The sequence below is a fragment of the Augochlora pura genome, chromosome 4 (assembly GCF_028453695.1).
Source record: "Augochlora pura isolate Apur16 chromosome 4, APUR_v2.2.1, whole genome shotgun sequence".
In the NCBI taxonomy this organism is placed as follows: domain Eukaryota; kingdom Metazoa; phylum Arthropoda; class Insecta; order Hymenoptera; family Halictidae; genus Augochlora; species Augochlora pura.
The window spans coordinates 3,271,985-3,284,732 of NC_135775.1; the positions used below are offsets into that span (position 1 = coordinate 3,271,985).

Genomic DNA, 12,748 nt, shown 5'->3' on the forward strand with positions numbered 1-12,748 from the left:
GCCCGTTTTCGGTCGTCGAGACAGGTGGAGATCACGCTCGAGTTCGCCGGAGTCTGCGAAAGGAATAGAGACGCGGCGCGGGGCTGGAGAAAAAAAAAAGAAGGAATCGGCGAGAAAGGAAGGCGCTGCCTGCCTAAGGCCAATGGAAAGTCCAGGCGACAGTCTGCGGCGAACAATCGTTTCAGGCCGCGGCGATTCGATCTCTTCTTTTTGCCGATGGGTATCGCTGGGAAGGATACCGCCGCGCGAGGTCGCCGTACAAAGGAACGCTGCCGCGGCTAGGTTAGGGACCCGACCCCCTATCGATGGAAAAATTGTCCATCGTGCTTCATATGTCACGTGACAACTGTCGCGAATTTTTCCTAATTTTTCTGTAGCTTGGAAAGAAATGTGGAGAATTAGGAAAGAAGAAATTCGATTATTTGGACTTGGTTTTAATAATTGCTAGGTTAGAAATATTTAAAATTGTAGCCTTGGAATATTTTTTAATATTTAAAATTGTATCCTAGGAGTATTTTTTTAATATTTAAAATTGTAGCCTCGGAGTATTTTTTTAATATTCAAAATTGTAGCCTTGGAATAAATTATAACATTTGACACAGAATAATTCAATAACTAATCCATAATATTTCGATAACTAATTCACAACAATTGATCAACCAATTTATAATAATCTAATAACTAATGTCTAATAACGAACGCGTATTTAATAGTCAATAATTCCAATCAAATTACTTTTTACCACCACCCTAATAATAAAACAAAACACTGAGAAATAAATTATCAGAGAAAATATCGCAGATTCCACTCAACGCGTATTATTTACCAAAATGCACGATTATTAATAATCGTCGACAACATCGACAACAATATAATCGCTAATATAATTATTAATATAATCGCTGTTATAAAAATTCTCGATCTCAAATTGAGGGATGAAATTTTCGTCGACGTCAAAGTCGCGACTCGAACGGCCGTAAATCTGTTCAGCAGGTGTATCCGTACAGGTGTAAACGATGGTAGTCCTGCGTGGCGGCATTTCGAACGAAGGATCTCGCGGATTCGCGAACGCCAGCGCATCGTTCGCTCGTTACCGAACTGGCGTGGGCGAAAACCGTCGGGTGTCGGTATCGCGTCCGCAGGCCCACCCCACCCCACCACCACCGCCTACCCTACCCTACCCCCTCCCTGGCAAAGACGATAAAATATGAAATTCGCTGAGGCGCGTACCGCGGAATAGTTTACGGTCCGGCGAGCCTGTATTTGCATAATCTCGCCGAATATTCAGCGTATCGCGCGATGAAAACGTTATTTGCCCGCCTGACACTTTGCTCGATTATAACCGATTTTTCCCGTTTTTCTTTCGCCGCGGGCTAATCGATGCGTCGCCGCCGCCGTCCGCCCCCCCGCGGAAATGTCCGACTCCGCTCTCCAACCCCCATGGACCAGTGCACAGTGTCCGCAGTTTCGACAGAATTGTTTTCGGCTCGATCGAAATTTCATTGTTCGAAAATCTTTCTCGCGGCGGTGCTTTGATGCGACGCTACTTTTAACCCTTTCGCGGCGGTAATTCTACGCGACGCTACTTTTAACCCTTTCGCGGCGGTATTTCTACGCGACGCTACTTTTAACCCTTTCGCGGCGGTACTTCTACGCGACGCTATTTTTAACCCTTTCGCGGCGGTAATTCCACGCGACGCTACTTTTAACCCTTTCGCTGCGGAGCGCTTTTTTTCCGTTTCGACTCCGGAGCGGATCTACGCGTTACCTCGCGACGATCGAGAAGTCGACACTGTAATCGATCGTTTCGCCCGAACTTCGTTTCTTCTATTATTGCCGAGTTTTCGATAACGAAAGCGGCTCGCGGACAATTATGCATTTATTATCGACTTTCGCTCGTAACTTACTCTTTGTTCTCGTATCATGCAAATTCGTGACGTAAATGCACAAGGATGCACAGATAAAGAGAACGTTCCGTCTGACCTATTTGATATCTATCGTAGCAAACTTGCTGTATGATCTTCGATACTGATCGATGGATTAAGGATTTTATTTATGCGTGGAATAAAAATTAAGTAAGATGTTAGGGGTATTACCTGTTTTAATAATTTTAATAATTTTAATAAGATACATTTATTTATTCAATCTTTTAAAGTAATATAAAACAGATATTTTTATATTTATTGATAAGAGTTTTATTTCAATATTAAAGGATAGAATGACATTTATATTTAATAAATTATTGACAGTAATTTCTATCACTAATGAGAATCGTACAGTAAGGGGTGAAATACATTAAACAAAAATCATGTTATCCAATACTAACAATTTTAATAAGATGAGAGGAACAGTATATTATTTTTAAGTTCTTTAAATTTGAGGTTATGTCAAAGTTACTTCAAATTTATTTCAAAATTACGTCAAAATTATATCCATATTTAATAACTTATTTCAATCGCAAGCGAAGCTCGTAATAAGGGATGAAACACATTAAATCATGTTATCCAATCCTGCAAAAATACAATCTCATCCAAAACTTTCGCGATGTTCTTATCATATTAAAGCTAAAAAATATTACAGTTCTCAATGCTCTACAAATGTTCTTTTTATCCTATCACATCAAAGCGGAATCGCGTCGCAGACCGCCGCGTCATATGATTGTTCCCTCCGCTTTATTCAGAAATTCCACGGGCCATTGTTTACCCGCTATATAGCAACGAAATTTGTTCTTGGACGTGTTCTCTGATATATCAATCGGCACAACAGCAGCGCGCCAGATATTTTTCGCAGAAATCCGCGGCTTTTGTGGAGGAGGAGGAGAAGGAGGAGCGTCGCAACAGAAATAACGTAGCCGCGTTAGCGACGAGCGGCGAGCAGCCGCGCGATTTCATTGTGGCCGCGTCGACGGAACGGAAACGAACCGGGCGCCGGACGCGCTCGGGCGCGTATCGAAATGCGTTTCTCAGGGAATATGACGAGTCGATCTCGAAAAGAGGGTGGCGGCGACGGTGGCCGGCCCCGCACAAAGCAAACGGGAAATCGCGGAAAATCGTGGAGAACTGCGGAGAAGGTGGTGGAGGTGGAGGTGGAGGAGGAGGAGGAGAAGCGGGGGCGTATCGATCGACATCGATCCGGGCTCGTTTCGCCGTCGGCCGCAATGCGATTACGCAACCGTGACGGCCGGGTTTTTGCCGCGACGCGACGCGGCGAGAACCGTTTTCTCCCGAGCCGGACAACGACGGCGATACGCTCGCGAAAAAATCAGGCGGACCGTGCTCGCCGTGGCTTCGCGAAAAAACGGGGGACAACGGGGGGAAACTCCTTTCTTTCCGAACGGCGCGCGCGAGCCGATCGATGAGACGTTCGCCTACGTCGATTCTGTCGTGTTTGAAAAATTCAAAATGCCTGATCGAGCTTGTCCGACGGTGGCGTTCGGGACATTGAACTCTCCCTCTCTCTCTCTCTGTCTTTGTCACTGTCTGCCTGGCTTGGTCTTTGTCTCTCTTTCTGTCTTTGCCTCTGTCTTTGTTTCTGTACCTGTCTATCTTTCTGTATGTCTGTCTTTGCCTCTGTCTTTGTTTCTGTCGTGGTTTCTGTCTTTGCCTCTGTCTTTGTCTCTGTCGTGGTTTCTGTCGTTGCCTCTGCCTTTCTGTCATTGTCTCCGTCTCCCTGTCTGTCTGTTTTTGCCCTGTATTTGTCTCTGTCCAGGTTTCTGTCTTCGTCTCTGTCGTGGTTTCTGTCTTTGTCTCTGTCTCTCTTTCTGTCTTTATGTCTTTGCCTCTGACGTCGTTTTTGCCTTTGTTTCTGTTTCTGTCTATCTTTGTCTCTGTCTCTCTTTATGTCTGTCTGACTTTGCCTCTGTCGTGGTTTCTGTCTTTGTCTCTGTCTTTGTCTCTCTCTATCTTTCTCTCTGTGTCTCTGCCTCTGCCTCCGTTTCTGGTCCTCTCGCTCCAACGCCTAACCTGCCCGAGAATAGTTTGTACCTGGCGACGATCTTTAATTCAATGTCCCCGTTCATTCAACTTCGTTTGGCCTTTATCATCGAATAGATGGTTCGTTAACGCCCGGCTCTGGCGATTGCAGCGTCCGATGTGGCCGAGCCAGTTCGAACGGTTCTGAGTTTCTCATTCGCATCGATGTTATACTGTGGTGACGTAGTTGCGACGATCGCTCGACCTCCAGTTCTCGAAGTGGTATTTAACAATTTGATTTGACGCGAGCTAAATTAGAGTACCTATGACGTTACGATGAGAAGGTTAGATATGACGCGGCATCGTTGACGGATTGTTAATATTAAGTTTATTACTGTGGATGAGATGAGATGTTTCACACTTTTTATTTCCAAATTATTTAATTAATTACTAAATTCTATAAGTTGTATTATAATAAATATTGTGGGAAATATAAATAAATCCAGTCTCATCATTTTTATAAAGTATTATTTATAGAGTCATTTTCCATGGCTGGTCGCTTTTCTGCAATGCTCGATAAAATAATCAATTGAATCTTGTTCGAACTATAAATTTTTCAAATTTGTTATTGAAATCAGTCGAACCGTTTCTTAACTATAAATTCTTGAATTAGCTATTAAAGTCAATTGAAACATTTCTTAATATAAAAATAAACAATGCAAGCCTATCCATGACAGCTTCAACTTAAATCTACAACATTTCTACTACAACTTAAAAAAGAAAATCCTCGCTTTTCCATCATTTCCATAAAAAAATTCTCACTCCAGTCAAAAGCGACCCCGGCACCGTACACCAGCAGTTAATTCCACGAATCCCTTCTTTAGAAATCGGAAACGTTCCTCGACAAAAAATGTCTACGTGTTCGATCACGATCCGAGAAAAAGATGTTAATTAACGCGTGATTTGTACGAGGGGTCGAAAGAAGATGCTTTCCTGCATCGGTTTTTTTCTCCCCGCGCGCGGTTTTTATCGTTTATTGGAAATCGTCGAAGCAATCAGGGACTAACGAATGCCATATCGGCGGCGACGTAGGAGTCGTTGCGAGCGCCCCGGTATGGAGAGAGAGAAGCACCGATAAGGCCTTGGCCATGGTGTGCCAGGTAAAAGCGGTTGCACCATGCGTGCACCTGGTGAAACGTGTTCGATCCGTGCCACGTGTTTAGTACGCGGTGCTAGCGAGCGCGCGGCCGCGGAGGGAAGCGGAAACGCTGATCGAGATCGTGCTTTCCTCCTCGAAAGGGAAACGTAACGATACACACGACGCGAAATACCTCGACGTCGTTCACCTTCGAAATCCGACGGTGTTTTGAGCGAAACGTCACGTTTCGGAATTCTTTCCGCGGTCGACGATTTCCGGCGCGTGTCGTCGAATTTTTGGTTATTTATTCAATCATTTATTTTATCATTTATTTATTCGTTTTATCGGGGATTTAGTTCTGTATTTAATTATTCATTTATTTAGGTATTTAGTTAGGTGTTCACTTATTCATTCACTTACTTACTTACTTATTTGTTATTAATTTATTAGCAACAAGTCAAATGCCCTTTCAATTTACCTACAAAAATTCAATACAATAATTTGATAATAATAATAATATACAGGTCGAGTCTCGCAATATGGCATCAAATAACTCATCAAATATTTCATTTAGAACCTATTTAATACAATAATTTTTATCTAGAATCCAATGCTTTATTCAAAATTTAGACAAAAATTATAAACAATTCTATAGAAAGAAAAAATTGAAAGTAACCTTCATAATCTGATTTCGATACTGTACATCTCCCTATAAACAATGTAATTTCTAACTAAAAAATTTTTTCGCACAATATATACATTTCATGACCTTTTCTACGTCATATTAGTACAAAAATACCATAACAACGAAACATAGTAATTCGATGGGTTGCCACAAAAGTGCGCCGAAATTATGCGTCTCCCGAAACGGACCGTCGATCGATTATGCGGTCTCACGTAACCGACGTCGACGCAATCGCGGCCGCCGTCTTATCTTACACTCGGCTGCCCGATAAGATTCAAGGAATACTCGAAACAAGCCGGTTATCTTCCCTCGCGAAAGAACGCGGCGCGCACGCGATGCCCAGCGACGCGGCGTCGAAATGCAAAATAGCGCGTGCGTCTTCGGCAGCGTCCGACGGAAGTGGCTCGCGTTTCTTCGCGTTTGTTCTTGCCGGCGAACGCGTGCGTCCGCTTCGACGAAGAGAGAAGGGAGAGAGAGAGAGGATGAATACCTTCGCGCATATTTCCAAGCGGCGGCCGAACGACGAATATGGAAATCCGTAGAGCATCCTGGGGCTCGCAACGTGAAATTAGCGAGACGTAATCCCGTGTTTCGCAGACGTCCGCGGCGGGTTGCGCAAATACACGCGAGCGCGCGCGCGTAGATACCCATCGCAGACTTTCCAAAAGACTTTCTGAAATCCGGCGTTCGCGAACGCGATCGTCGTGCTTTATAAAGTCGGGATTTCGTGGCGGCAGACGAATTAATTAGGCGTTCGTTTAGGTATTTGTTTGATACGGGAGTTGGAACAAGGTGTAGCTTGCGATTCCGTCTCGTTTCGATCGAGGGTTTAACTAGATCGCCTTGTAAGCGTGAAGGCGAAGAATCATTGCATGATGCTTTCTGAAAACCGATTGCTGTATTTTATAAATTTTAGCTTTATAAATTAATTTTGGCTGTTTAGATTCTAGCTTCAACAATTAATTCCAACATTATAAATTAATTCTGGCTTTATAAATTAATACTAGCCTTATAAATTAATTCTAGCTTTATAAATTAATTCTAGCTTTATAAATTCTAGCTTTTTAAATTCTAGCTTTATAAATTCTGGCTTTATAAATTCTAGCTTTTTAAATTTTAGCTTTATAAATTTTGGTTTTATAAATTCTAGCTTTAAAAATTAATTCTAGCTTTATAAATTCTACCTTTATAAATTCGAGTTTTATAAATTCTAGCTTTGAAAATTAATTCTGGCTTTATAAATTCTAGCTTTAAAAATTAATTCTGGCTTTATAAATTCTAGCTTTAAAAATTAATTCTGACTGTAAAACTTCTAGCTTTAAAAATTAATTCTAGTTTTATAAATTCTAGCTTTAAAAATTAATTCTAGCTCTATAAATTAATTCTAACCTTAAAAATTGCTTCTAGCTCTATAAATCCTACCTATATAAATCCTGGCCGTTAAATAAATTGATTAATCATCCGCCTAAAATATCTCTTCAAGCAACGAGACAGAACGCAATGTATGCAACTCGCACTTACGTCCCAGTCCGAGTCTTTTATCTCTCCGTTTAACCGGATCGCCTTGTACGCGTGAAAACGTCGAATCATCGTATCGTGAGGAAACGATTCGGCCAAGAATCGCGTGCACGCCGCCGCCGCCGCCGTGCTCTCGTAACAAGCGAATAAAATGCAGCCGCGTGTAAACCCAGAAGTCGGCTCGGAACACGGCTAATTAACTTCCCCGTTTAAAGCGTCCCCCGCGCGCCACCGCGGGAATCGCGGAAGCGAACGCGAACCCGACCGTGTTTCGATCTGCTCGAAATTCAGCTTGTCGTCGGGATGCATGATATATAATGTATATATGGCCGTTGCATTGTTGCAGGAGGAACGGCTGGGTCGACGGTCGCTTCTAGACTCAGCGACGCGCCGCAATGGAAAGTGCTAGTGCTGGAAGCTGGGCCTGACGCGCCGCCGGGGACCAATGTCCCCAGTATGGTTGCTATGTTTTTGGGTACGTTTTACTATATTTCGTTTAATTCTGTTTTAATTTTTAGAGTTCAATTTTTAGTTAATCTTTTGTTCTTTTTAAAGAGATAATTGTTGGACGATGAAAGGTGGAATATTGATGTCATTTGTAGGAGATGGCTTTCGAACCCTTTGTCGTAGCATTTTATTTATAATTATAATAATTAGAACGTTTTCGATTGCTAAAATTTCTTGGAAAAAGGGGAGATATTATATTTGTCGTGTGTTCGTGTTTATTTGAATTTTTAAATGTTGGTTAATGGTAAGGGGTTGGTGAAATAGTAAATCTGTCTAAATATGGCATCTTCGAAATTTCCAAAAAAACTTCCAAAATTTTTACAAGTCATCTTCAACAACATTCCTACAACCAATTCAATCTTATCAATCTCTCGCCTTCTTAACAATCATCTAATTAATCCACCTAACCCCCGGAAGGATGAAGATATAGAAAAGATTGCAAAGGAACCATCGATGATCGATTGTAATTACGATTAATGCAGGCTCCGTGATCGACTGGCAGTACCGTACGGTGAACGAGCAGAACGCTTGCCTGGCGACGGGGGGTACCTGCAGCTGGCCAAGAGGCAAGAACCTTGGCGGCACCTCGGCGCACAACGGCATGATGTACACTCGAGGACACGCGAAGGATTACAACAACTGGGCGGCGATGGGCAACACGGGATGGAGCTGGGAAGAGGTAGGACCCCGTGGATCGCAGTAGCGTACCGTGCGATTAGTGCACGCACTTTCGTGACTCCCAGTCCGAGGTGCATTACGCAACGCAAGAATCGCGTGACGTTCACGAGAGAACCGTTTGCCAATCCGTCAGTGTGATTCATGCTCATAAACAGCTGGAATTACGGGCGCGACACCGATTCCTTTTTGTCTGGCGACGCGTTTACTATGCGACCGCACTGTTCGAAGCGTTTGGAATCGTTCGCATTCGTTCGGAATCGTTCGCATACCTTCGGAATCGTTCGGATACCTTCGAATTCATTCGGATGCTATCTGAACTCGTGTTAATTAAATTAGGGCAATTTTGTTAAATATTGGTCATTTTTAGGATAACATTTTTCAAGATATATATTTTTATCACATTTGCATATTGAAGAAAAAATTGAAGAATTAAATGCACATTCAAGAAATAATTGAAGAATTAAATGCACATTCAAGAAATAATTGAACAATTAAATGCACATTCAAGAAATAATTGAAGAATTAAATGCACATTCAAGAAATAATTGAAGAATTAAATGCACATTCAAGAAATATTAAAGACAAAATTATACCGCAAAAATAATTACAGCTTGAAAATTCTGTTTCTGTGAAAGTTGCATCTTGTTTTAATATTCCTATATTACATAAAATTATTACGTGGAACACATTGTAAAATAAATAAGATTATAGGATCATTGTAAATGATCCCGAGTCACGGTAGGAAATGTTTCCCAGCTATTAAATTGTCAGCACACGCCGTAAAAACGCCATAACTTTCACGAGAGCATAATCGCCGTGCTCCGATAAATTTTTCAGAACAAAAATTTTTCTTTACATAATGCACATCTAAATACTTCTACAAAACCACATCAAAACTATTATTTAAAAAAATGATATGAAGCTATTCTCAAATCCTCTTTTGACGTCAAAAAGTGCATCAAAATAGTGAATCGCCAAAAAATGCATCAGAAACAGTGCGCCCCTTATCGCCTTATTTTTAGGCGAATTTCGTCGGGTTCGCCGAAAGGCTCGAATTTACCGGTCGCCACGGACGGCGGTGGTTAGGGTTGAAAAACGAAGATTGATCGACTGCGATGCGCCGCGGTGGGGTGGGGGGTTGGAAGGGTGGGCGTAAAGAAGTTTTACGAGACACCGGTGCTGCGTTGCAGGTTTTGCCGTACTTCACGTGCTCGGAGAACAACACGGAGATCAATCGAGTGGGCCGTAAATACCACAGGACGGACGGTCTGCTGAACGTCGGCAGATTCCCTTGGAGGCCGGCGATCTCGGACGACATCCTCGCGGCGGCCGCCGAGAGGGGTTACCCGTTGTCGGAGGATCTGAACGGCGACCAGTACACGGGTTTCACGGTGGCGCAGACGATGAACAAGAACGGCGTGAGACAGAGCGCGTCGACGGCGTTCCTGCAGCCGTTCCGTTACAGACGGAACCTGCAGGTCGCGTTGAACGCGACCGCCACCAAGATCATCGTCGAGAACGGGAAAGCCGTCGGCGTCCAGTACATCCAAGTTAGTACGATCGGCCTCGCAGCGCGACGTTATCTTCACCGCGGACCGATACCGCCGCAAAATTATGTATCGGCGGGGCTCGCGTAACGCCGCGTGTGATAACTTCGATGACAAATAGGTCCGGCGCGACGTGTCCGATTATGACGGTTCCGGGTAGGAAATCCATCATCGGTGTTTTTCGCGTTATCGTCCGTCACGCGCTTTTCGCGAGCGCCGCGCGACCGGAACCTTTCCGGGACCTTCGTGTGGGACCTTTGCGAGGGCTCAAGGTTCCGGTGACCATGTGATCGATACACGATCTCTTGTTCCAGGGCGGTCAACTCAGGGTCGCCAGGGCTAATCGTGAGGTGATCGTCTCCGGCGGCGCTGTCAATTCGCCGCAGCTGTTGTTGCTGTCCGGGATCGGGCCAAAGGAACACTTGCGAGCCGTGAACGTCAGCCTCGTCAAAGATCTTCCGGGTAAGCGCCTCGGCCACCCAGATGCGCTTTGAGCCGGCCAGATCGCTCGGTATTCCTAGCCGAAATTGCTCTTGGCGCACGATTCGTTCGTTCCTCTATCCAGCCTGCTCGTAGCAACTGGAAACGTTGCCGTCAATTTCTGAGATTCTTCTTCGGGAATTCGGGACACAAAAAACGACCTGGCGTCGTTCTAACCCGTTGCTGCGAGGGTATCGCATTTTTGTTTCGAAAGGCAGCATTGTCACGAGAGAATTAGTTATTCATTTGACACAGTATGCTGTGCCTGAATTTTTATACGATTTTTATTTATTATTGAAAAGGTGAGAGTCGTGATAATAAATAGTACAATTATTTACAACTAATAGCACAACTCTCTATTATAAATTTGACCAAAGATACTACAACGTCTATAAACAATATAAAATATTTTACATTTTTTAAAAGCAAAAGCACGATTTCGAATCACTGGAAAATTGTTATTGCTTAACTTCGTTCATCGCAAGTGCTTCTCAGCCGCTTTTTATCAACGGTTTCGACCTCCGCGTTCGAATATACAACATTTTCGATTGCAACAAAAGCTGTTATTGGTCAAAGAGACGACACGCAATGTTTCATGATTTTCATTAATTTATTACTATCGACGCTCCAAGAGAATTGAATAAATATCCATTCCACGTAACTGCGTAGCAATTTCTAATTACAGTTTCTCGTTACAATTGTAAAATTTTCAATCGTGTTACTACCCAAAGTCCACATACTTGTGCACAATATTATACACGAGATACCGAGTTCTGATAAAAGAGGCAACGTTGTAACAAGCTGACATTTTAGTCTGTTTTTTCGAGTGACAATTTCTCGAAAACTAAACTGAGTGACACGGCACGACAAATGCGTTTAGCATAGGAAACGCGACAGTAAAGAATTAACATTGTCGAGTCATGAAAGTTTATTTAAAACTTTCGCTGTTTTTGTTGTAATAAGTGCATGACTTGCGTAAAGAAATTTACGTAATCACTTTCTACGAAAAGTGTTTAACAATGAACCAATGAACATGGTCAAAATAACTTCCAGTTTTACAATATTACATAAACTTTAAGAGACCTTTTGCTTTGAATAAATTATATTATTACAGCAAGCTATATAATTAAAGCTTGACAGGGTTTACACAAATTTTATCTTTTCAGTCGTGTTAACAATTTCAGCAATATTAAAAACAGAATTCTGAGAGCCGTCATTATTTATCGGCTCGGTACATTTGAATCATCTTCGACTTAAAACAATTTCTGATTAACCCTTTCAGTCACAAAATTCTTATCATGATTAACCCTTTCAATCACACCAATTTCATTGGTTATTATTGGTATTTCATACCAATTTTGTTCAATTAAAAACGCGACAAAATTTCTATGATATTCATCTGAAATCCTGTGTCCAAAAGAGTTAATAAACTATACACGGGTTCCCCTCAGGTGTCGGCGAGAACCTGCAGAACCACGTGTCCTTCACGGTATCGTACACGATCGACGAGCCGAACGAGTTCGACCTGACCTGGGCCGCGGCCCTGGAATACGTCGCCTTCCAACGGGGTCCCATGTCCTCGACGGGCCTGTCCCAGCTAACAGGAATCATCCCCTCTTCGTACACCACCCCGGACCACCCCGACTTACAGTTCTTCTTCGGCGGGTATCAAGCGGCGTGCAGCATCACCGGCGAGCTCGGCGCGCTGATGGACAACGGTCCGCGCGGCATCAGTATCTCGCCGACGAACCTGCAGCCACGTAGCCGAGGTAAGCTATCGCGATCGGCTTGTATATTCGATCGTCCGTGGCTTTCGTCGTCCGTCCACCACCGCCATCACACCACCCCCCTCCCCCCTCCTCCCTCTCCCCGAAATCAATATTACAAGGGAGAACCGTCTTTCCGCGTTAGGGACACTTCGGTTGGCCAGCAACGATCCCCTCGCCAAGCCCGTAATCCACGGGAACTATTTGAGCGATCCGTTGGACGTGGCTATTCTCGTCGAGGGAATTCAGATAGCCCTGACGTTCGCCAACACCACCGCCATGAGGAATTACAATATGACGCTGGCGAACACGCCGTTGCCGGCCTGTTCCCAGTATCGGTTCCTCAGCAACGAGTACTGGGGATGCGCGGTGAGACAGGACACCGGGCCCGAGAACCACCAGGCGGGATCGTGCAAGATGGGACCAGCCAGCGATCCCATGGCCGTCGTCGATCCTCAGCTCAGGGTGCACGGTATCAGGGGTCTCAGAGTCGCTGACACCTCCATCATGCCGCAGGT

The 12,748-nt window shown here is 43.7% G+C and overlaps 1 protein-coding gene across 2 annotated transcripts in view; it reads left to right on the forward strand.

Moving 5' to 3' along the window:
* The window catches only part of LOC144468278 (glucose dehydrogenase [FAD, quinone]), a 34,688-nt gene that overhangs the window by 17,567 nt on the left and 4,373 nt on the right, over nt 1-12,748 (forward strand). For both annotated transcript variants that reach the window (XM_078177625.1, XM_078177626.1), the window contains exons 3-8: nt 7,599-7,727; nt 8,242-8,438; nt 9,628-9,987; nt 10,299-10,446; nt 11,916-12,233; nt 12,376-12,746. In XM_078177625.1, the coding sequence (XP_078033751.1) occupies nt 7,599-7,727; nt 8,242-8,438; nt 9,628-9,987; nt 10,299-10,446; nt 11,916-12,233; nt 12,376-12,746 (1,523 nt within the window). The remainder of the gene's footprint in view (nt 1-7,598; nt 7,728-8,241; nt 8,439-9,627; nt 9,988-10,298; nt 10,447-11,915; nt 12,234-12,375; nt 12,747-12,748) is intronic.